Source organism: Oncorhynchus kisutch, linkage group LG16 (genome assembly GCF_002021735.2).
Source record: "Oncorhynchus kisutch isolate 150728-3 linkage group LG16, Okis_V2, whole genome shotgun sequence".
Classification (NCBI taxonomy): Eukaryota; Metazoa; Chordata; class Actinopteri; order Salmoniformes; family Salmonidae; genus Oncorhynchus; species Oncorhynchus kisutch.
In genome coordinates, this window is record NC_034189.2 from 5,153,695 (window position 1) to 5,177,240 (window position 23,546).

Below are 23,546 nucleotides of genomic sequence, written 5' to 3' on the forward strand. Positions count from 1 at the left end.
AGGCAGGTCAGCCACCAGACAGAACCGTGTACTAGGTCTATCTATCAGTATAGGCAGGTCAGACACCAGACAGACAGAACCGTGCACTAGGTCTATCTATCAGTATAGGCAGGGCAGACACCAGACAGACAGAACCGTGCACTAGGTCTATCTATCAGTATAGGCAGGTCAGCCACCAGACAGACAGACAGAACCGTGCACTAGGTCTATCTATCAGTATAGGCAGGTCAGCCACCAGACAGAAAGACAGAACCGTGCACTAGGTCTATCTATCAGTATAGGCAGGTCAGCCACCAGACAGACAGACAGAACCGTGCACTAGGTCTATCTATCAGTATAGGCAGGTCAGCCACCAGACAGACAGACAGAACCGTGCACTAGGTCTATCTATCAGTATAGGCAGGTCAGCCACCAGACAGAACCGTGCACTAGGTCTATCTATCAGTATAGGCAGGTCAGCCACCAGACAGACAGACAGAACTGTGCACTAGGTCTATCTATCAGTATAGGCAGGTCAGCCACCAGACAGAACCGTGTACTAGGCCTATCTATCAGTATAGGCAGGTCAGACACCAGACAGACAGAACCGTGCACTAGGTCTATCTATCAGTATAGGCAGGGCAGACACCAGACAGACAGACAGAACTGTGCACTAGGTCTATCTATCAGTATAGGCAGGTCAGTCACCAGACAGAACCGTGCACTAGGTCTATCTATCAGTATAGGCAGGTCAGCCACCAGACAGACAGAACCGTGCACTAGGTCTATCTATCAGTATAGGCAGGTCAGCCACCAGACAGACAGACAGACAGAACCGTGCACTAGGTCTATCTATCAGTATAGGCAGGTCAGCCACCAGACAGACAGACAGAACCGTGCACTAGGTCTATCTATCAGTATAGGCAGGTCAGTCACCAGACAGACAGACAGAACCGTGTACTAGGCCTATCTATCAGTATAGGTAGGTCAGCCACCAGACAGACAGAACCGTGTACTAGGTCTATCTATCAGTATAGGCAGGTCAGCCACCAGACAGACAGACAGAACCGTGTACTAGGTCTATCTATCAGTATAGGCAGGTCAGCCACCAGACAGAACCGTGTACTAGGCCTATCTATCAGTATAGGCAGGTCAGCCACCAGACAGACAGACAGAACTGTGCACTAGGTCTATCTATCAGTATAGGCAGGTCAGCCACCAGACAGAACCGTGTACTAGGCCTATCTATCAGTATAGGCAGGTCAGACACCAGACAGACAGAACCGTGCACTAGGTCTATCTATCAGTATAGGCAGGGCAGACACCAGACAGACAGACAGAACTGTGCACTAGGTCTATCTATCAGTATAGGCAGGTCAGTCACCAGACAGAACCGTGCACTAGGTCTATCTATCAGTATAGGCAGGTCAGCCACCAGACAGACAGACAGAACCGTGTACTAGGTCTATGTATCAGTATAGGCAGGTCAGCCACCAGACAGAACCGTGTACTAGGCCTATCTATCAGTATAGTCAGGTCAGCCACCAGACAGACAGAACCGTGCACTAGGTCTATCTATCAGTATAGGCAGGTCAGCCACCAGACAGAACCGTGCACTAGGTCTATCTATCAGTATAGGCAGGTCAGCCACCAGACAGACAGACAGAACTGTGCACTAGGTCTATCTATCAGTATAGGCAGGTCAGCCACCAGACAGAACCGTGTACTAGGTCTATCTATCAGTATAGGCAGGTCAGACACCAGACAGACAGAACCGTGCACTAGGTCTATCTATCAGTATAGGCAGGGCAGACACCAGACAGACAGAACCGTGCACTAGGTCTATCTATCAGTATAGGCAGGTCAGCCACCAGACAGACAGACAGAACCGTGCACTAGGTCTATCTATCAGTATAGGCAGGTCAGCCACCAGACAGAAAGACAGAACCGTGCACTAGGTCTATCTATCAGTATAGGCAGGTCAGCCACCAGACAGACAGACAGAACCGTGCACTAGGTCTATCTATCAGTATAGGCAGGTCAGCCACCAGACAGACAGACAGAACCGTGCACTAGGTCTATCTATCAGTATAGGCAGGTCAGCCACCAGACAGACAGACAGAACCGTGCACTAGGTCTATCTATCAGTATAGGCAGGTCAGCCACCAGACAGAACCGTGTACTAGGTCTATCTATCAGTATAGGCAGGTCAGCCACCAGACAGACAGACAGACAGAACCGTGCACTAGGTCTATCTATCAGTATAGGCAGGTCAGTCACCAGACAGACAGACAGAACCGTGTACTAGGCCTATCTATCAGTATAGGCAGGTCAGCCACCAGACAGACAGAACCGTGTACTAGGTCTATCTATCAGTATAGGCAGGTCAGCCACCAGACAGACAGACAGAACCGTGTACTAGGTCTATCTATCAGTATAGGCAGGTCAGCCACCAGACAGAACCGTGTACTAGGCCTATCTATCAGTATAGGCAGGTCAGCCACCAGACAGACAGACAGAACTGTGCACTAGGTCTATCTATCAGTATAGGCAGGTCAGCCACCAGACAGAACCGTGTACTAGGCCTATCTATCAGTATAGGCAGGTCAGACACCAGACAGACAGAACCGTGCACTAGGTCTATCTATCAGTATAGGCAGGGCAGACACCAGACAGACAGACAGAACTGTGCACTAGGTCTATCTATCAGTATAGGCAGGTCAGTCACCAGACAGAACCGTGCACTAGGTCTATCTATCAGTATAGGCAGGTCAGCCACCAGACAGACAGACAGAACCGTGTACTAGGTCTATGTATCAGTATAGGCAGGTCAGCCACCAGACAGAACCGTGTACTAGGCCTATCTATCAGTATAGTCAGGTCAGCCACCAGACAGACAGAACCGTGCACTAGGTCTATCTATCAGTATAGGCAGGGCAGACACCAGACAGACAGACAGAACTGTGCACTAGGTCTATCTATCAGTATAGGCAGGTCAGTCACCAGACAGAACCGTGCACTAGGTCTATCTATCAGTATAGGCAGGTCAGCCACCAGACAGACAGTCAGAACCGTGCACTAGGTCTATCTATCAGTATAGGCAGGTCAGCCACCAGACAGAACCGTGCACTAGGTCTATCTATCAGTATAGGCAGGTCAGCCACCAGACAGACAGACAGAACCGTGCACTAGGTCTATCTATCAGTATAGGCAGGTCAGCCACCAGACAGACAGACAGAACCGTGCACTAGGTCTATCTGTCGGCAATCAAAAGCTGTATCTCGCAATTTCTTGCCTTGTAATGTCTCGCATCTTCAGTAAAGCAGGGCTTATCAATGAATAGGCTAGTATATTCTACAGGCAACAGACCAAAGAGTGAACGCACACTGGCAAAGTGAAAGAGTAGGTGAGCCAGCTGCATCATGATTAGAACACCCCTAGTATGTGTAATGTGTGTGTGTGTGTGTGTGTGTATGTTGGGTAAGGGGGAATCAACCAAAAAGACTGCTCTTTATGTCCCTGTTGACAACTTGTCAATAAAATAAACTTTTTTTAGAAACCTGATGATGACGACTACTGAAGAGACACTGCGACAGGAGTTCTCTAGATTCAAACCTGGCACTGTGGAGAGAGTCAAGGTATTGGTGTCTGTGTCTGAGTGTTACTGCGGAATTCTTGAAAGTAATTTTATTCATCAATATTTGTGGCCTTATTTTCGTCTCAAAACTGCCTTAAATTGACCTGTTTTTATCAGTAGAATAAAGCCAGATACTGAGTTATCTCTGAAAAGGCCAATACAATCCTTCCCTTTGAGGGTGGATATCTTGGGATTGGGTTGAAAGCAATGTGGACTGCTATATAAATTGGCAAAATATCAGTCCTCTCTTCCTCCTCTCTATACTCTTTTGAAAGGCCAAAATCGGCTGACAATATCGGTCAACCGGTAAATTGCTCTGTCATCCTCTTGTGACGTGAAAACAAGAAGACACTTTTCTGTCTGTTTTCAATAGTATTTTTCTGTCTGTTTTCAATAGTATTTTGGTCTGTTTTCAATAGTATTTTGGTCTGTTTTCAATAGTATTTTTGTCTGTTTTCAATAGTATTTTTCTGTCTGTTTTCAATAGTATTTTTGTCTGTTTTCAATAGTATTTTTGTCTGTTTTCAATAGTATTTTTCTGTTCTCCTGTAGAAATTGACAGACTATGCGTTTGTCCACTACCACTCCCGTGAGGACGCAGTCACGGCTTTACACCTGATGAACGGAGCGCTGATCGACGGAGCCACGATCGAGGTTACCCTCGCCAAGCCTGTCAGGTAAATCAAATCAAACTTTTATTTTAAAATGTTAAAAACAGTCAAGTGTTAAATCACAAACGGATGAAAGGTAGGCGAGTCAGCTATACCGAAGGGTTGCCGGTTCGACTCCCGGCACCAATGGGATGTGCCCTTGAGCAAGGCGGCACTTAACCCCCTAGAACTGCTCGGCTCCAACCCGTGTTTGTCTGTTTGTGTGAAAATAGATAAAGTGATGTTCTTCCTCCTTCAGTAAAGAGGGCGGTCGGCGGTTCGGTAACCGTGGTTATGTCGGTAACAGTAACCTTGTGGGTCCCTACGGCGATGTGTCCTCCACCGGGAATTTTCTCTTCCAGGGACGTGAGGATGGAGGCATGATGGGAGGAGGTAAATAAACCCCAGACGATTGGCCTTGAATGAACTGACCACTTACAGAGGACATTTTACTGATATATTAGTAGCCTTTACTAGAGAAATGTGAAGTTTGACCTAAAATAAGTCTGCTAATATGCGCAAATATCTACGGGACAATTGATAGCTACAAAATACATAGTAGCAGTAACAGCAGTAACAGTAGCAGTAGTAACAGTAGCAGCAGTAACAGCAGTAGCAGCAGTAACAGCAGTAACAGTAGCAGCAGTAACAGTAGCAGCAGTAGCAGTAGCAGTAGTAACAGTAGCAGTAGTAACAGTAGCAGCAGTAACAGTAGCAGTAGTAACAGTAGCAGTAGCAGTAGCAACAGTAGCAGTAACAGCAGTAGCAGCAGTAACAGTAGCAGTAACAGCAGTAACAGTAGCAGTAGTAACAGTAGCAGTAGTAACAGTAGTAGTAGCAGTAGCAACAGTAGCAGTAACAGCAGTAGCAGCAGTAACAGTAGCAGCAGTAACAGTAGTAGCAGTAACAGTAGCAGCAGTAACAGCAGTAACAGTAGCAGCAGTAACAGCAGTAACAGTAGCAGCAGTAACAGTAGCAGCAGTAACAGTAGTAGCAGTAACAGTAGCAGTAGTAACAGTAGCAGCAGCAACAGCAGTAGCAGCAGTAACAGTAGCAGCAGTAACAGTAGCAGCAGTAACAGTAGCAGCAGTAACAGTAGCAGCAGTAGTAGTAGCAGTAGTAACAGTAGTAGTAGTAACAGTAGTAACAGTAGCAGTAGCAACAGTAGTAGTAACAGTAGCAGTAACAGTAGCAGCAGTAACAGTAGCAGCAGTAACAGTAGCAGCAGTAACAGCAGTAACAGTATCAGCAGTAACAGTAGCAGTAGTAACAGTAGCAGCAGTAGTAGCAGTAACAGCAGTAACAGTAGCAGCAGTAACAGTAGCAGCAGTAACAGTAGTAGTAACAGTAGTAGTAACAGCAGTAACAGCAGTAACAGTAGTAGCAGTAGTAACAGTAGTAACAGTAGCAGCAGTAACAGTAACAGCAGTAACAGTAGTAGCAGTAGTAACAGTAGTAACAGTAGCAGTAGTAACAGTAGTAGTAACAGCAGTAACAGCAGTAACAGTAGCAGTAGTAACAGCAGTAACAGTAGCAGTAGTAACAGCAGTAACAGTAGCAGTAGTAGCAGTAGTAACAGTAGTAACAGTAGCAGTAGTAACAGTAGTAGTAACAGCAGTAACAGTAGCAGTAGTAACAGCAGTAACAGTAGCAGTAGTAACAGCAGTAACAGTAGCAGTAGTAACAGCAGTAACAGTAGCAGTAGTAACAGTAGTAACAGTAGCAGTAGTAACAGTAGTAGTAACAGCAGTAACAGTAGCAGCAGTAACAGTAGCAGTAGTAACAGCAGTAACAGTAGCAGTAACAGCAGTAACAGCAGTAACAGTAGCAGTAGTAACAGCAGTAACAGTAGCAGTAGTAACAGCAGTAGTAGCAGTAGTAACAGTAGTAACAGTAGCAGTAGTAACAGTAGTAGTAACAGTAGCAGTAACAGCAGTAACAGCAGTAGCAGTAGTAACAGTAGTAACAGTAGCAGCAGTAACAGTAACAGCAGTAACAGTAGTAATAGTAGTAACAGTAGCAGTAGTAACAGTAGCAGTAGTAACAGTAGCAGTAACAGCAGTAACAGTAGCAGCAGTAATAGTAGTAATAGTAACAGTAGCAGTAGTAACAGTAGTAGTAGTAACAGCAGTAACAGTAGTAGTAGTAACAGTAGTAGTAGTAGCAGTAACAGCAGCAGCAGTAACAGTAGTAGTAGTAACAGTAGTAGTAGTAACAGTAACAGTAACAGTAACAGCAGTAACAGCAGCAGTAACAGCAGTAATAGTAACAGTAGCAGCAGTAACAGTAGTAACAGTAGCAGCAGTAATAGTAGTAGTAGTAACAGTAGTAGTAGTAACAGCAGCAGCAGTAATAGTAGTAGCAGTAACAGCAGTAATAGTAGTAGTAGCAGCAGTAACAGTAGTAACAGTAGCAGCAGTAATAGTAGTAGTAGCAGCAGTAACAGTAGTAACAGTAGCAGCAGTAATAGTAGTAGTAGCAGCAGTAACAGTAGCAGCAGTAACAGTAGCAGCAGTAACAGCAGTAACAGTAGCAGCAGTAACAGTAGCAGCAGTAACAGTAGCAGCAGTAATAGTAGTAACAGTAGCAGCAGTAACAGTAGCAGCAGTAACAGTAGCAGCAGTAACAGTAGCAGTAGCAGCAGTAACAGTAGCAGCAGTAATAGTAGTAGTAGTAACAGTAGTAGTAGTAACAGTAGTAATAGTAGTAGTAGTAACAGTAGTAGTAGTAACAGTAACAGTAGTAACAGTAGCAGTAGTAACAGTAGTAATAGTAGTAGTAGTAACAGTAGTAGTAGTAACAGTAGCAGTAGTAACAGTAGCAGTAGTAACAGTAACAGCAGTAGTAGTAGTAGTAACAGTAGTAGTAGTAACAGTAGTAGTAGTAGCAGTAACAGTAGCAGCAGTAGCAGTAGTAACAGTAGCAGCAGTAACAGTAGTAGTAGTAACAGTAGCAGTAGTAACAGTAACAGCAGTAACAGTAGCAGCAGTAATAGTAGTAGTAGTAACAGTAGTAGTAGTAACAGTAGTAGTAACAGTAGTAACAGTAGCAGCAGTAACAGTAGCAGTAGTAACAGTAGCAGCAGTAACAGTAGTAGTAGTAACAGTAGCAGTAGTAACAGTAACAGCAGTAACAGTAGCAGCAGTAATAGTAGTAGTAGTAACAGTAGTAGTAGTAACAGTAGTAGTAACAGTAGCAGTAGTAACAGTAGTAACAGTAGCAGCAGTAACAGTAGTAGTAGTAGTAACAGTAGCAGTAGTAACAGTAGCAGTAGTAACAATAGCAGTAGTAACAGTAGTAGCAGTAACAGTAGCAGTAGTAACAGTAGTAGTAGTAACATTAACAGTAGTAACAGTAACAGTAGCAGCAGTAACAGTAGCAGTAGTAGTAGTAACAGTAGCAGTAGTAACAGTAGCAGTAGTAACAGTAGCAGCAGTAACAGTAGCAGTAGTAACAGTAGCAACAGTAACAGCAGTAACAGCAGCAGTAGTAGTAGTAGCAGTAGTAACAGTAGCAGTAGTAACAGTAACAGTAGCAGTAGTAACAGTAGTAGCAGTAGCAGTAGTAACAGTAGCAGTAGTAACAGTAACAGCAGTAACAGTAGCAGCAGTAACAGTAGCAGTAGTAACAGTAGCAGTAGTAACAGTAACAGTAGTAGTAGTAACAGTAGCAGCAGTAACAGTAGTAGTAGTAACAGTAACAGCAGTAGCAGTAGTAGTAGTAACAGTAGTAGTAGTAACAGTAGCAGTAGTAACAGTAGCAGTAGGAACAGTAACAGTAGCAGTAGGAACAGTAGCAGTAGTAACAGTAGCAGCAGTAACAGTAGTAGTAGTAACAGTAGCAGTAGTAACAGTAGCAGTAGTAACAGTAGCAGTAGTAACAGCAGTAGTAGTAACAGTAGCAGTAGTAACAGTAGCAACAGTAACAGTAACAGCAGTAGCAGCAGTAACAGTAACAGTAGCAGTAGTAACAGTAGCAGTAGTAACAGTAACAGTAGTACCAGTAGCAGTAGTAACAGTAGTAGTAGTAACAGTAGCAGTAGTAACAGTAGTAATAGTAACAGTAGTAGCAGTAACAGTAGTAGTAGCAACAGTAGTAGTAACAGCAGTAGTAGTAGTAGCAACAGTTGTAGTAGCAGCAGTAGTTGCAATAGTAGTAGTTGTAGCAACAGTAGCAGTAGTAGTAGCAACAGCAGTAGTAGTAGTAGTAACAGTAGTAGTAGTAGTAACAGTAGTAGTAGTAGTTGTAGCAACAGTAGTAGTAGCAGCAGTAGTTGCAACAGTAGTAGTAGTAGTAGCAACAGTAGTAGTAGCACTTGTAACAGTAGTAGTTGCAACAGTAGTAGTAGTAACAGTAGCAGTTGCAACAGTAGTAGTAGTAGTAGCAGTAGTAGCAGCAGTAGTTGTAACAGTAGTAGTAGTACCAGTAGCAGTTGCAACAGTAGTAGTAGTAGTAGCAACAGTAGTAGTAGTAGCAGAAGTAGTAGTATTAACAGTAGTAGTTGCAACAGTAGTAATAGTAGTAGTTGCAACAGTAGTAGTAGTTGTAGCAGTAGTAGCAGCAGTAGTTGTTGTAGCAGCGGTAGTAGTATTAACAGTAGTAGTAGTAACAGTAGTAGTTGCAACAGTAGTAGTAGTTGTAGCAGTAGTAGCAGCAGTAGTTGTAACAGTAGTAGTAGTAACAGTAGCAGTTGCAACAGTAGTAGTAGTAGCAACAGTAGTAGTAGTAGCAGAAGTAGTAGTAGCAACAGTAGTAGTAGTAGCAGAAGTAGTTGCAACAGTTGTAGTAGTAACAACAGTAGTAGTTGCAACAGTAGTAGTAGTAGCAACAGTAGTAGTAGTAGCAGAAGTAGTTGCAACAGTAGTAGTAGTAGTAACAGTAGCAGTTGCAACAGTAGTAGTAGTAGCAGAAGTAGTTGCAACAGTAGTAGTAGTAGTAGCAACAGTAGTAGTAGTAGCAGAAGTAGTTGCAACAGTAGTAGTAGTAGTAGTAACAGTAGTAGCAACAGTAGTAGCAGTAGCAACAGTAGTAGTAACAGTAGCAGTAGTAGTAGTAACAGTAGCAGTAGTAGTAGTAACAGTAGTAGTAGTAGTAGTAACAGTAGTAGCAGTAGCAACAGTGGTAGTAGTAACAGTAAATCAAATCAAATCAAATCAAATTTATTTGTCACATACACATGGTTAGCAGATGTTAATGCGAGTGTAGCGAAATGCTTGTGCTTGTGCTTGTGCTTCTAGTTCCGACAATGCAGTAATAACGAACAAGTAATCTAACTAACTAAGTAGTAGAAGTAGTAGTAGTAACAGTAGTAGCAACAGTAGTAGTAGTAACAGTAGTAGCAGTAGTAGTAGCAACAGTAGTAGCAGTAGCAACAGTAGTAGTAGTAACAGTAGTAGCAACAGTAGTAGTAGCAACAGTAGTCGTAGTAGTAACAGTAGTAGCAACAGTAGTAGTAGTAACAACAGTAGCAGTAGTAACAGTAGTAGCAGTAGTAGTAGCAACAGTAGTAGCAGTAGCAACAGTAGTAGTAGTAACAGTAGTAGTAGTAGTAGTAGCAACAGTAGTAGTAGTAACAGTAGTAGCAACAGTAGTAGTAACAGTAGTAGTAGTAGTAACAGTAGTAGCAACAGTAGTAGCAGTAGTAGGGGGGGTTTCCATGACTACTGGTTGTAACTAAAAGAATGATACGCTTTTGGAGCAGTACTGTACTGTCTGTATCCGATGCTCAGCCAGTCGTCCACATAACAACAGAATGCAGCACTCGACTGAAGAGAGAAGAGATTGGTTAGTTTTACAGCATCAGCGTGCTCTGGAAAGACAGCGGGAGAGTTGTAAGGTAGTTTCCCTCCCCTGAACGATAACTAAGAGGTAGGTGGAAAGCCTGACCACGGAGACAAGGGGTGAGAAGGTGATGAAGCAGTACTTCATGAGCTGTAACCGATGAAAACCGGCATTTGGAAAGTTTGAAGTGAGGGAGAAAGTGTGGTGAACAAGTTTTGTTAGCATTGTTGAGTATTCTTGCTTGCTGGATCGAATGATCCGTTTGCTAGCCAGAGAAATGTTGAGCAACATAAGCCAACTTTACTGATCAAAGAATTGAGTTCATGGTGTGAAAATTTGCTGGCTAATAAAGTCAGACAGCTAATGTTAGCTAGCTTACGAAGTACGTTATGAAGTACGCTAGCTAACGTTAGCTAGCTAACGAAGTACGTTATGAAGTACGCTAGCTAACGTTAGCTAGCTAACGAAGTACGTTGTGAAGTACGCTAGCTAACGTTAGCTAGCTAACGAAGTACGTTGTAAAATACGCTAGCTAACGTTAGCTAGCTAACCGAACCGGTTATATTATTAACCGGTAACGTTAATACGACTCCTTGCCGTTCCTCAAGTTATAACGTGTAAGTTGTTTACTTCGACCCTGGCAATTTGTGTGACATGTTAACGAGCTAACGAACAAACTACTATCTGTGAACTGCTGTTTTTCCTTTACAGTATGTGGTTAGTTTTCAGAGTGAGAGAATTGGGTGCTGAGTACATGTTTTAATATAATCCATTTTAGAATAAGGAACATAACAAAATGGCACTTTTATTTAGGCCAATTTTTTTTTGGGGGGGGGGGGGGTACTTTGAGCACGACAATCTACAGGTGACATATAAGTGACATAAAAGTGACATACAGGTAACTTTATTTTATTTTCAGACCAAGCTGTCCTCTGATTGGTTGTGTTAGCTGTATGTCAGGCCTACCTGTCCTCTGATTGGTTGTGTCATCTGTCTGTCTGTCAGGCCAAGCTGGGCTCTGGTAGGCTAATGGGACCAAAGGGCGTGTCAGTGGATCAGAACGGCCATGTGATCGTCGTTGACAACTTTCCCTCTTTCTCACTTGTTTTTCCAATACAGTGGATAAAAAGGGTTTATAGCAGGTGTTACTCGCTGCCTGAAAGAGATCATTTATGCCCAACAAAGGGTATCATGCTCTGCTGGCACATTGTAGAACAGATGTCCACAGGCAGAACGTGTACAATGTAATAATGTGCCGTGTAGCCCAAAGATATTGCTTTTGTTGTGTTGAACTTTGACAGTGACACGTGCGTGCGTGAAGGGGGGATTATTTCTTCTTTTTTTTTTTTTACTCAGTGAATGTTATTTTTGTACACATGTAGCCTTGCGCACTTGATCTATGTCTACTATAGTGGTCACTATAATAGAGCAACAATAGAATGTCTGTTTCATTCTATTTCTACTTAAGATGTTGTTTTTTTCCCCCCAAGTGCAATATTTAGATGTGGTGAGGTCACAAGCATTCTATTATAAAGGCTGTCATGGTAACAAGTGTTCTATTATAAAGGCTGTCGTGGTAACAAGTGTTCTATTATAAAGGCTGTCGTGATAACAAGTGTTCTATTATAAAGGCTGTCGTGGTAACAAGTGTTCTATTATAAAGGCTGTCGTGGTAACAAGTGTTCTATTATAAAGGCTGTCGTGGTAACAAGTGTTCTATTATAAAGGCTGTCGTGGTAACAAGTGTTCTATTATAAAGGCTGTCATGGTAACAAGTGTTCTATTATAAAGGCTGTCGTGGTAACAAGTGTTCTATTATAAAGGCTGTCGTGGTAACAAGTGTTCTATTATAAAGGCTGTCGTGGTAACAAGTGTTCTATTATAAAGGCTGTCGTGGTAACAAGTGTTCTATTATAAAGGCTGTCGTGGTAACACGTGTTCTATTATAAAGGCTGTCATGGTAACAAGTGTTCTATTATAAAGGCTGTCGTGGTAACAAGTGTTCTATTATAAAGGCTGTCGTGGGTAACAAGTGTTCTATTATAAAGGCTGTCGTGGTAACACGTGTTCTATTATAAAGGCTGTCGTGGTAACAGGTGTTCTATTATAAAGGCTGTCATAGCTAACTGCAATATTAGTGTCTTGTTTTTTTTTATTCTCAAGGCTTGAGTGTCATTTGCAGTAAAGTCTAAGCAACCAATAACATTGGATTACCCTCTATACATTTTGTTTTTAGCTGTGAGTTAGGTTCACATGAAGCACTTGTTATTTGACACACACAGACTGATCAAGTAGATCATATTCTTTGTTATTTAATTAGTTAGAACCTGCATTTCCCCCTAGAAGGGATGTTTCAGGGCAACAACAAAAAGTTTGCATCCCTGAGCAACAGTAGTAGTAGTAGTAGTAACAGCAGTAGCAGCAGTAGTAGTAGTAACAGCAGTAGTAGTAGTAACAGCAGTAGTAGTAGTAACAGCAGTAGTAGTAGTAGTAACAGCATCCCTGAGCAACAGTAGTAGTAGTAGTAGTAGTAACAGCAGTAGTAGTAGTAACAGCAGTAGTAGTAGTAGTAACAGCAGTAGCAGTAATAGTAGTAGCAGTAGTAGTAGTAGTAGTAACAGCAGTAGTAGTAGTAGTAACAGCAGTAGCAGTAGTAGTAGTAACAGCAGTAGTAGTAGTAGTAACAGTAGTAGTAGTAGTAGTAGAAACAGTAGTAGTAGTAGTAACAGTAGTAGTAGTGGTAGTAGTAACAGCAGTAGCAGTAGTAGTAGTAACAGCAGTAGCAGTAGTAGTAGTAGTAACAGCAGTAGTAGTAGTAGTAGTAATAGCAGTAGTAGTAGTAACAGCAGTAGTAGTAGTAACAGTAGTAGTAGTAGAAACAGTAGTAGTAGAAACAGTAGTTGTAGTAACAGTAGAAACAGTAGTAGTAGTAGTAACAGTAGTAGTAATAGTAGTAGTGGTAGTAGTAGTAGAAGAAACAGTAGTAGTAGTAGCAGTAGTAGTAGTACTAACAGCAGTAGTAGTAGTAGAAGCAGTAGTAGTAATAGGAGTAGTAGTAGTAGAAACAGTAGTAGTAGTTGTAGTAATACTAGTTGTAGTAGTAGTTGTAGTAGTAGTAATACTAGTTGTAGTAGTAGTAGTAATAGCAGTAGCAGCAGTAGTTGTAGTAGTAGCAATACTAGTTGTAGTAGTTGTAATAGCAGTAGCAGCAGTAGTTGTAGTGGTTGTAGTAGTAGTAATACTAGTTGTAGTAGTAGTAATAGCAGTAGCAGCAGTAATAATAGTAGTTGTAGTAGTTGTAATACTAGTTGTAGTAGTAGTAATAGCAGTAGCAGCAGTAATAATAGTAGTTGTAGTAGTAGTAATACTAGTTGTAGTAGTAGTAATAGCAGTAGCAGCAGTAATAATAGTAGTTGTAGTAGTAGTAATACTAGTTGTAGTAGTAGTAATACTAGTTGTACTAGTAGTAATAGCAGTAGCAGCAGTAATAATAGTAGTTGTAGTAGTAGTAATACTAGTTGTAGTAGTAGTAATAGCAGTAGCAGCAGTAGTTGTAGTAGTAGTAATACTAGTTGTAGTAGTAGTAATAGCAGTAGCAGCAGTAATAATAGTAGTTGTAGTAGTAGTAATACTAGTTGTAGTAGTAGTAATACTAGTTGTAGTAGTAGTAATAGCAGTAGCAGCAGTAATAATAGTAGTTGTAGTAGTAGTAATACTAGTTGTAGTAGTAGTAATACTAGTTGTACTAGTAGTAATAGCAGTAGCAGCAGTAGTTGTAGTAGTAGTAATACTAGTTGTAGTAGTAGTAATAGCAGTAGCAGCAGTAGTTGTAGTAGTAGTAATACTAGTTGTAGTAGTAGTAATAGCAGTAGCAGCAGTAATAATAGTAGTTGTAGTAGTAGTAATACTAGTTGTAGTAGTAGTAATACTAGTTGTAGTAGTAGTAATAGCAGTAGCAGCAGTAATAATAGTAGTTGTAGTAGTAGTAATACTAGTTGTAGTAGTAGTAATACTAGTTGTAGTAGTAGTAATACTAGTTGTAGTAGTAGTAATAGCAGTAGCAGCAGTAGTTGTAGTAGTAGTAATACTAGTTGTAGTAGTAGTAATAGCAGTAGCAGTTGTAGTAGTAGTAGTAGTAATACTAGTTGTAGTAGTAGTAATAGCAGTAGCAGCAGTAGTTGTAGTAGTAGTAGTAATACTAGTTGTAGTAGTAGTAATACTAGTTGTAGTAGTAGTAATAGCAGTAGTAGTTGTAGTAGTAGTAGTAATACTAGTTGTAGTAGTAGTAATAGCAGTAGCAGTAGTAGTTGTAGTAGTAGTAGTAATACTAGTTGTAGTAGTAGTAATACTAGTTGTAGTAGTAGTAATACTAGTTGTAGTAGTAGTAGTAATAGCAGTAGCAGCAGTAATAATAGTAGTTGTAGTAGTAGTAATACTGGTTGTAGTAGTAGTAATACTAGTTGTAGTAGTAGTAGTAATACTAGTTGTAGTAGTAGTAATAGCAGTAGCAGCAGTAATAATAGTAGTTGTAGTAGTAGTAATACTGGTTGTAGTAGTAGTAATACTAGTTGTAGTAGTAGTAATACTAGTTGTAGTAGTAGTAATAGCAGTAGCAGCAGTAATAATAGTAGTTGTAGTAGTAGTAATACTAGTTGTAGTAGTAGTAATACTAGTTGTAGTAGTAGTAGTAATACTAGTTGTAGTAGTAGTAATACTAGTTGTAGTAGTAGTAATAGCAGTAGCAGCAGTAGTTGTAGTAGTAGTAATACTAGTTGTAGTAGTAGTAATACTAGTTGTAGTAGTAGTAATAGCAGTAGCAGCAGTAGTTGTAGTAGTAGTAATACTAGTTGTAGTAGTAGTAATAGCAGTAGCAGCAGTAATAATAGTAGTTGTAGTAGTAGTAATACTAGTTGTAGTAGTATTAATACTAGTTGTGGTAGTAGTAATACTAGTTGTAGTAGTAGTAGTAATAGCAGTAGCAGCAGTAATAATAGTAGTTGTAGTAGTAGTAATACTAGTTGTAGTAGTAGTAATAGCAGTAGCAGCAGTAGTTGTAGTAGTAGTAATACTAGTTGTAGTAGTAGTAATAGCAGTAGTTGTAGTAGTAGTAATACTAGTTGTAGTAGTAGTAATACTAGTTGTAGTAGTAGTAATAGCAGTAGCAGCAGTAGTTGTAGTAGTAGTAATACTAGTTGTAGTAGTAGTAATACTAGGTGTAGTAGTAGTAATAGCAGTAGCAGCAGTAGTTGTAGTAGTAGTAATACTAGTTGTAGTAGTAGTAATACTAGTTGTAGTAGTAGTAATAGCAGTAGCAGCAGTAGTTGTAGTAGTAGTAATACTAGTTGTAGTAGTTGTAATACTAGTTGTAGTAGTAGTAATACTAGTTGTAGTAGTAGTAATAGCAGTAGCAGTTGTAGTAGTAGTAGTAGTAATACTAGTTGTAGTAGTAGTAATAGCAGTAGCAGCAGTAGTTGTAGTAGTAGTAGTAATACTAGTTGTAGTAGTAGTAATACTAGTTGTAGTAGTAGTAATAGCAGTAGCAGCAGTAATAATACTAGTAGTAATAGCAGTTGCAGCAGTAGTTGTAGTAGTAGTAGTAATAGCAGTAGCAGCAGTAGTTGTAGTAGTAGTAATACTAGTAGTAGTAGTAGTAATACTAGTTGTAGTAGTAGTAATAGCAGTAGCAGCAGTAATACTAGTAGTAGTAATAGCAGTAGCAGCAGTAGTTGTAGTAGTAGTAATACTAGTTGTAGTAGTAGTAATAGCAGTAGCAGCAGTAGTTGTAGTAGTAGTAATACTAGTTGTAGTAGTAGTAATAGCAGTAGCAGCAGTAGTTGTAGTAGTAGTAATACTAGTAGTAGTAGTAGTAATACTAGTTGTAGTAGTAGTAATAGCAGTAGCAGCAGTAATAATAGTAGTAGTAATAGCAGTAGCAGCAGTAGTTGTAGTAGTAGTAATACTAGTTGTAGTAGTAGTAATAGCAGTAGCAGCAGTAGTTGTAGTAGTAGTAATACTAGTTGTAGTAGTAGTAATAGCAGTAGCAGCAGTAGTTGTAGTAGTAGTAATACTAGTTGTAGTAGTAGTAATAGCAGTAGCAGCAGTAATAATAGTAGTAGTAATAGCAGTAGCAGCAGTAGTTGTAGTAGTAATAATACTAGTTGTAGTAGTAGTAATAGCAGTAGCAGCAGTAATAATAGTAGTAGTAATAGCAGTAGCAGCAGTAGTTGTAGCAGTAGTAATAGCAGTAGCAGCAGTAGTTGTAGTAGTAGTAATAGCAGTAGCAGCAGTAATAATAGTAGTAGTAATAGCAGTAGTTGTAGTAGTAGTAATACTAGTTGTAGTAGTAGTAATAGCAGTAGCAGCAGCAGTAGTTGTAGTAGTAGTAATACTAGTTGTAGTAGTAGTAATAGCAGTAGCAGTAGTAGTAGTAATACTAGTTGTAGTAGTAGTAATACTAGTTGTAGTAGTAGTAATAGCAGTAGCATCAGTAGTTGTAGTAGTAGTAATACTAGTTGTAGTAGTAGTAATAGCAGTAGCATCAGTAGTTGTAGTAGTAGTAATACTAGTTGTAGTAGTAGTAATAGCAGTAGCAGCAGTAGTTGTAGTAGTAGTAATACTAGTTGTAGTAGTAGTAATACTAGTTGTAGTAGTAGTAATACTAGTTGTAGTAGTAGTAATAGCAGTAGCAGCAGTAGTTGTAGTAGTAGTAATACTAGTTGTAGTAGTAGTAATAGCAGTAGCAGCAGTAATAATAGTAGTTGTAGTAGTAGTAATACTAGTTGTAGTAGTAGTAATACTAGTTGTAGTAGTAGTAATACTAGTTGTAGTAGTAGTAATAACAGTAGCAGCAGTAGTAGTAGTAATACTAGTTGTAGTAGTAGTAATACTAGTTGTAGTAGTAGTAATAGCAGTAGCAGCAGTAGTTGTAGTAGTAGTAATACTAGTTGTAGTAGTAGTAATACTAGTTGTAGTAGTAGTAATAGCAGTAGCAGCAGTAGTTGTAGTAGTAGTAATACTAGTTGTAGTAGTAGTAATAGCAGTAGAAGCAGTAGTTGTAGTAGTAGTAATACTAGTTGTAGTAGTAATAGCAGTAGTTGTAGTAGTAGTAATACTAGTTGTGGTAGTAGTAATACTAGTTGTAGTAGTAGTAATAGCAGTAGCAGCAGTAGTTGTAGTAGTAGTAATACTAGTTGTAGTAGTAGTAATACTAGTTGTAGTAGTAGTAATAGCAGTAGCAGCAGTAATAATAGTAGTAGTAATAGCAGTAGCAGCAGTAGTTGTAGTAGTAATAATACTAGTTGTAGTAGTAGTGATAGCAGTAGCAGCAGTAGTTGTAGTAGTAGTAATACTAGTTGTAGTAGTAGTAATAGCAGTAGCAGCAGTAGTTATAGTAGTAATAATACTAGTTGTAGTAGTAGTAATAGCAGTAGCAGCAGTAATAATACTAGTAGTAATAGCAGTTGCAGCAGTAGTTGTAGTAGTAATAGCAGTAGCAGCAGTAGTTGTAGTAGTAGTAATACTAGTAGTAGTAGTAGTAATACTAGTTGTAGTAGTAGTAATAGCAGTAGCAGCAGTAATAATAGTAGTAGTAATAGCAGTAGCAGCAGTAGTTGTAGTAGTAGTAATACTAGTTGTAGTAGTAGTAATACTAGTTGTAGTAGTAGTAATACTAGTTGTAGTAGTAGTAATAGCAGTAGCAGCAGTAGTTGTAGTAGTAGTAATACTAGTTGTAGTAGTAGTAATAGCAGTAGCAGCAGTAGTTGTAGTAGTAGTAATACTAGTTGTAGTAGTAGTAATAGCAGTAGCAGCAGTAATAATAGTAGTAGTAATAGCAGTAGCAGCAGTAGTTGTAGTAGTAATAATACTAGTTGTAGTAGTAGTAGTAATAGCAGTAGCAGCAGTAATAGTAGTAGTAGTAACTGTAATATCTAGTAGTAACAGCAGTAGCAGCAGTAATAGTAGTAGTAGTAACTGTAATATCTAGTAGTAACAGCAGTAGCAGCAGTAATAATAGTAGTAGTAACTGTAATATCTAGTAGTAACAGCAGTAGCAGCAGTAATAATAGTAGTAGTAACTGTGATATCTAGTAGTAACTGTGGTGCTCATTGATGTTCTAACCTTATTGGTGTATTTAGGAGGAGGAGGGATGGAGTTAGGGACTCCTCTACGACCTCTCAGCCTGCCACATCGCCTGGGGAGTCTCTACGTTGGAACAGGTCAGTGTATCTGTGGGACGGGAGTGTGTAATATATGATGATGATGATGATGATGAAGGTAGTCTGTCTGTAGGAACAGGTTGTGTGTAATATATGATGATGATGAAGGTGGTCAGTCTGTAGGAACAGGTTGTGTGTAATATATGATGATGATGATGATGATGAAGGTAGTCTGTCTGTAGGAACAGGTTTTGTGTAATATATGATGATGATGAAGGTGGTCTGTCTGTAGGAACAGGTTGTGTGTAATATATGATGATGATGATGATGATGAAGGTAGTCTGTCTGTAGGAACAGGTTGTGTGTAATATATGATGATGATGAAGGTGGTCTGTCTGTAGGAACAGGTTGTGTGTAATATATGATGATGATGAAGGTAGTCTGTCTGTAGGAACAGGTTGTGTGTAATATATGATGATGATGATGATGAAGGTAGTCTGTCTGTAGGAACAGGTTGTGTGTAATATATGATGATGATGATGATGATGATGATGAAGGTAGTCTGTCTGTAGGAACAGGTTGTGTGTAATATATGATGATGATGATGATGAAGGTAGTCTGTCTGTAGGAACAGGTTGTGTGTAATATATGATGATGATGATGATGAAGGTAGTCTGTCTGTAGGAACAGGTTGTATGTAATATATGATGATGATGATGATGATGAAGGTGGTCTGTAGGAACAGGTTGTGTGTCATATATGATGATGATGAAGGTGGTCTGTCTGTAGGAACAGGTTGTGTGTAATATATGATGATGATGATGATGAAGGTGGTCTGTAGGAACAGGTTGTGTGTCATATATGATGATGATGAAGGTGGTCAGTCTGTAGGAACAGGTTGTGTGTAATATATGATGATGATGATGATGATGAAGGTAGTCTGTCTGTAGGAACAGGTTGTGTGTAATATATGATGATGATGATGATGAAGGTAGTCTGTCTGTAGGAACAGGTTGTGTGTAATATATGATGATGATGATGATGATGATGAAGGTAGTCTGTCTGTAGGAACAGGTTGTATGTAATATATGATGATGATGATGATGATGATGAAGGTGGTCTGTAGAAACAGGTTGTGTGTCATATATGATGATGATGAAGGTGGTCAGTCTGTAGGAACAGGTTGTGTGTAATATATGATGATGATGATGATGAAGGTGGTCTGTAGGAACAGGTTGTGTGTCATATATGATGATGATGAAGGTGGTCAGTCTGTAGGAACAGGTTGTGTGTAATATATGATGATGATGAAGGTGGTCAGTCTGTAGGAACAGGTTGTGTGTAATATATGATGATGATGAAGGTGGTCTGTCTGTAGGAACAGGTTGTGTGTAATATATGATGATGATGAAGGTAGTCTGTCTGTAGGAACAGGTTGTGTGTAATATATGATGATGATGATGATGAAGGTAGTCTGTCTGTAGGAACAGGTTGTGTGTAATATATGATGATGATGATGATGATGATGAAGGTAGTCTGTCTGTAGGAACAGGTTGTGTGTAATATATGATGATGATGATGATGAAGGTAGTCAGTCTGTAGGAACAGGTTGTGTGTCATATATGATGATGATGAAGGTGGTCAGTCTGTAGGAACAGGTTGTGTGTAATATATGATGATGATGAAGGTGGTCTGTCTGTAGGAACAGGTTGTGTGTAATATATGATGATGATGATGATGATGATGATGAAGGTAGTCTGTCTGTAGGAACAGGTTGTGTGTAATATATGATGATGATGATGATGATGAAGGTAGTCTGTCTGTAGGAACAGGTTGTGTGTAATATATGATGATGATGATGATGAAGGTAGTCTGTCTGTAGGAACAGGTTGTGTGTAATATATGATGATGATGATGAAGGTGGTCTGTAGGAACAGGTTGTGTGTCATATATGATGATGATGAAGGTGGTCAGTCTGTAGGAACAGGTTGTGTGTAATATATGATGATGATGATGATGAAGGTAGTCTGTCTGTAGGAACAGGTTGTGTGTAATATATGATGATGATGATGATGATGAAGGTAGTCTGTCTGTAGGAACAGGTTGTGTGTAATATATGATGATGATGATGATGAAGGTAGTCTGTCTGTAGGAACAGGTTGTGTGTAATATATGACGATGATGATGATGAAGGTAGTCAGTCTGTAGGAACAGGTTGTGTGTCATATATGATGATGATGAAGGTGGTCTGTCTGTAGGAACAGGTTGTGTGTAATATATGATGATGATGATGATGAAGGTAGTCTGTCTGTAGGAACAGGTTGTGTGTAATATATGACGATGATGATGATGAAGGTAGTCAGTCTGTAGGAACAGGTTGTGTGTCATATATGATGATGATGAAGGTGGTCAGTCTGTAGGAACAGGTTGTGTGTAATATATGATGATGATGAAGGTGGTCTGTCTGTAGGAACAGGTTGTGTGTAATATATGATGATGATGATGATGAAGGTAGTCTGTCTGTAGGAACAGGTTGTGTGTAATATATGATGATGATGATGATGATGATGATGAAGGTAGTCTGTCTGTAGGAACAGGTTTTGTGTAATATATGATGATGATGAAGGTGGTCTGTCTGTAGGAACAGGTTGTGTGTAATATATGATGATGATGATGATGATGAAGGTAGTCTGTCTGTAGGAACAGGTTGTGTGTAATATATGATGATGATGAAGGTGGTCTGTCTGTAGGAACAGGTTGTGTGTAATATATGATGATGATGAAGGTAGTCTGTCTGTAGGAACAGGTTGTGTGTAATATATGATGATGATGATGATGAAGGTAGTCTGTCTGTAGGAACAGGTTGTGTGTAATATATGATGATGATGATGATGATGATGATGAAGGTAGTCTGTCTGTAGGAACAGGTTGTGTGTAATATATGATGATGATGATGATGAAGGTAGTCTGTCTGTAGGAACAGGTTGTGTGTAATATATGATGATGATGATGATGAAGGTAGTCTGTCTGTAGGAACAGGTTGTATGTAATATATGATGATGATGATGATGATGAAGGTGGTCTGTAGGAACAGGTTGTGTGTCATATATGATGATGATGAAGGTGGTCTGTCTGTAGGAACAGGTTGTGTGTAATATATGATGATGATGATGATGAAGGTGGTCTGTAGGAACAGGTTGTGTGTCATATATGATGATGATGAAGGTGGTCAGTCTGTAGGAACAGGTTGTGTGTAATATATGATGATGATGATGATGATGAAGGTAGTCTGTCTGTAGGAACAGGTTGTGTGTAATATATGATGATGATGATGATGAAGGTAGTCTGTCTGTAGGAACAGGTTGTGTGTAATATATGATGATGATGATGATGATGATGAAGGTAGTCTGTCTGTAGGAACAGGTTGTATGTAATATATGATGATGATGATGATGATGAAGGTGGTCTGTAGAAACAGGTTGTGTGTCATATATGATGATGATGAAGGTGGTCAGTCTGTAGGAACAGGTTGTGTGTAATATATGATGATGATGATGATGAAGGTGGTCTGTAGGAACAGGTTGTGTGTCATATATGATGATGATGAAGGTGGTCAGTCTGTAGGAACAGGTTGTGTGTAATATATGATGATGATGAAGGTGGTCAGTCTGTAGGAACAGGTTGTGTGTAATATATGATGATGATGAAGGTGGTCTGTCTGTAGGAACAGGTTGTGTGTAATATATGATGATGATGAAGGTAGTCTGTCTGTAGGAACAGGTTGTGTGTAATATATGATGATGATGATGATGAAGGTAGTCTGTCTGTAGGAACAGGTTGTGTGTAATATATGATGATGATGATGATGATGATGAAGGTAGTCTGTCTGTAGGAACAGGTTGTGTGTAATATATGATGATGATGATGATGAAGGTAGTCAGTCTGTAGGAACAGGTTGTGTGTCATATATGATGATGATGAAGGTGGTCAGTCTGTAGGAACAGGTTGTGTGTAATATATGATGATGATGAAGGTGGTCTGTCTGTAGGAACAGGTTGTGTGTAATATATGATGATGATGATGATGATGAAGGTAGTCTGTCTGTAGGAACAGGTTGTGTGTAATATATGATGATGATGATGATGATGAAGGTAGTCTGTCTGTAGGAACAGGTTGTGTGTAATATATGATGATGATGATGATGAAGGTAGTCTGTCTGTAGGAACAGGTTGTGTGTAATATATGATGATGATGATGAAGGTGGTCTGTAGGAACAGGTTGTGTGTCATATATGATGATGATGAAGGTGGTCAGTCTGTAGGAACAGGTTGTGTGTAATATATGATGATGATGATGATGAAGGTAGTCTGTCTGTAGGAACAGGTTGTGTGTAATATATGATGATGATGATGATGATGAAGGTAGTCTGTCTGTAGGAACAGGTTGTGTGTAATATATGATGATGATGATGATGAAGGTAGTCTGTCTGTAGGAACAGGTTGTGTGTAATATATGACGATGATGATGATGAAGGTAGTCAGTCTGTAGGAACAGGTTGTGTGTCATATATGATGATGATGAAGGTGGTCTGTCTGTAGGAACAGGTTGTGTGTAATATATGATGATGATGATGATGAAGGTAGTCTGTCTGTAGGAACAGGTTGTGTGTAATATATGACGATGATGATGATGAAGGTAGTCAGTCTGTAGGAACAGGTTGTGTGTCATATATGATGATGATGAAGGTGGTCAGTCTGTAGGAACAGGTTGTGTGTAATATATGATGATGATGAAGGTGGTCTGTCTGTAGGAACAGGTTGTGTGTAATATATGATGATGATGATGATGATGATGATGATGAAGGTAGTCTGTCTGTAGGAACAGGTTGTGTGTAATATATGATGATGATGATGAAGGTGGTCTGTAGGAACAGGTTGTGTGTCATATATGATGATGATGAAGGTGGTCAGTCTGTAGGAACAGGTTGTGTGTAATATATGATGATGATGAAGGTGGTCAGTCTGTAGGAACAGGTTGTGTGTAATATATGATGATGATGATGAAGGTGGTCAGTCTGTAGGAACAGGTTGTGTGTAATATATGATGATGATGATGATGATGATGAAGGTGGTCTGTCTGTAGGAACAGGTTGTGTGTAATATATGATGATGATGATGATGATGATGAAGGTGGTCTGTCTGTAGGAACAGGTTGTGTGTAATATATGATGATGATGATGATGAAGGTGGTCTGTCTGTAGGAACAGGTTGTGTGTAATATATGATGATGATGATGATGAAGGTGGTCAGTCTGTAGAACAGGTTGTGTGTAAATGATGTATA

At 39.7% G+C, this 23,546-nt stretch overlaps 1 protein-coding gene across 1 annotated transcript in view; it reads left to right on the forward strand.

Moving 5' to 3' along the window:
• Window positions 1-23,546, forward strand: part of rbm46 (RNA binding motif protein 46) — a 43,517-nt gene that overhangs the window by 15,010 nt on the left and 4,961 nt on the right. Inside the window, exons 9-12 of the mRNA XM_031791661.1 lie at window positions 3,536-3,617; window positions 4,169-4,293; window positions 4,526-4,659; window positions 18,184-18,264. Coding sequence (XP_031647521.1) covers window positions 3,536-3,617; window positions 4,169-4,293; window positions 4,526-4,659; window positions 18,184-18,264 — 422 coding nt within the window. The remainder of the gene's footprint in view (window positions 1-3,535; window positions 3,618-4,168; window positions 4,294-4,525; window positions 4,660-18,183; window positions 18,265-23,546) is intronic.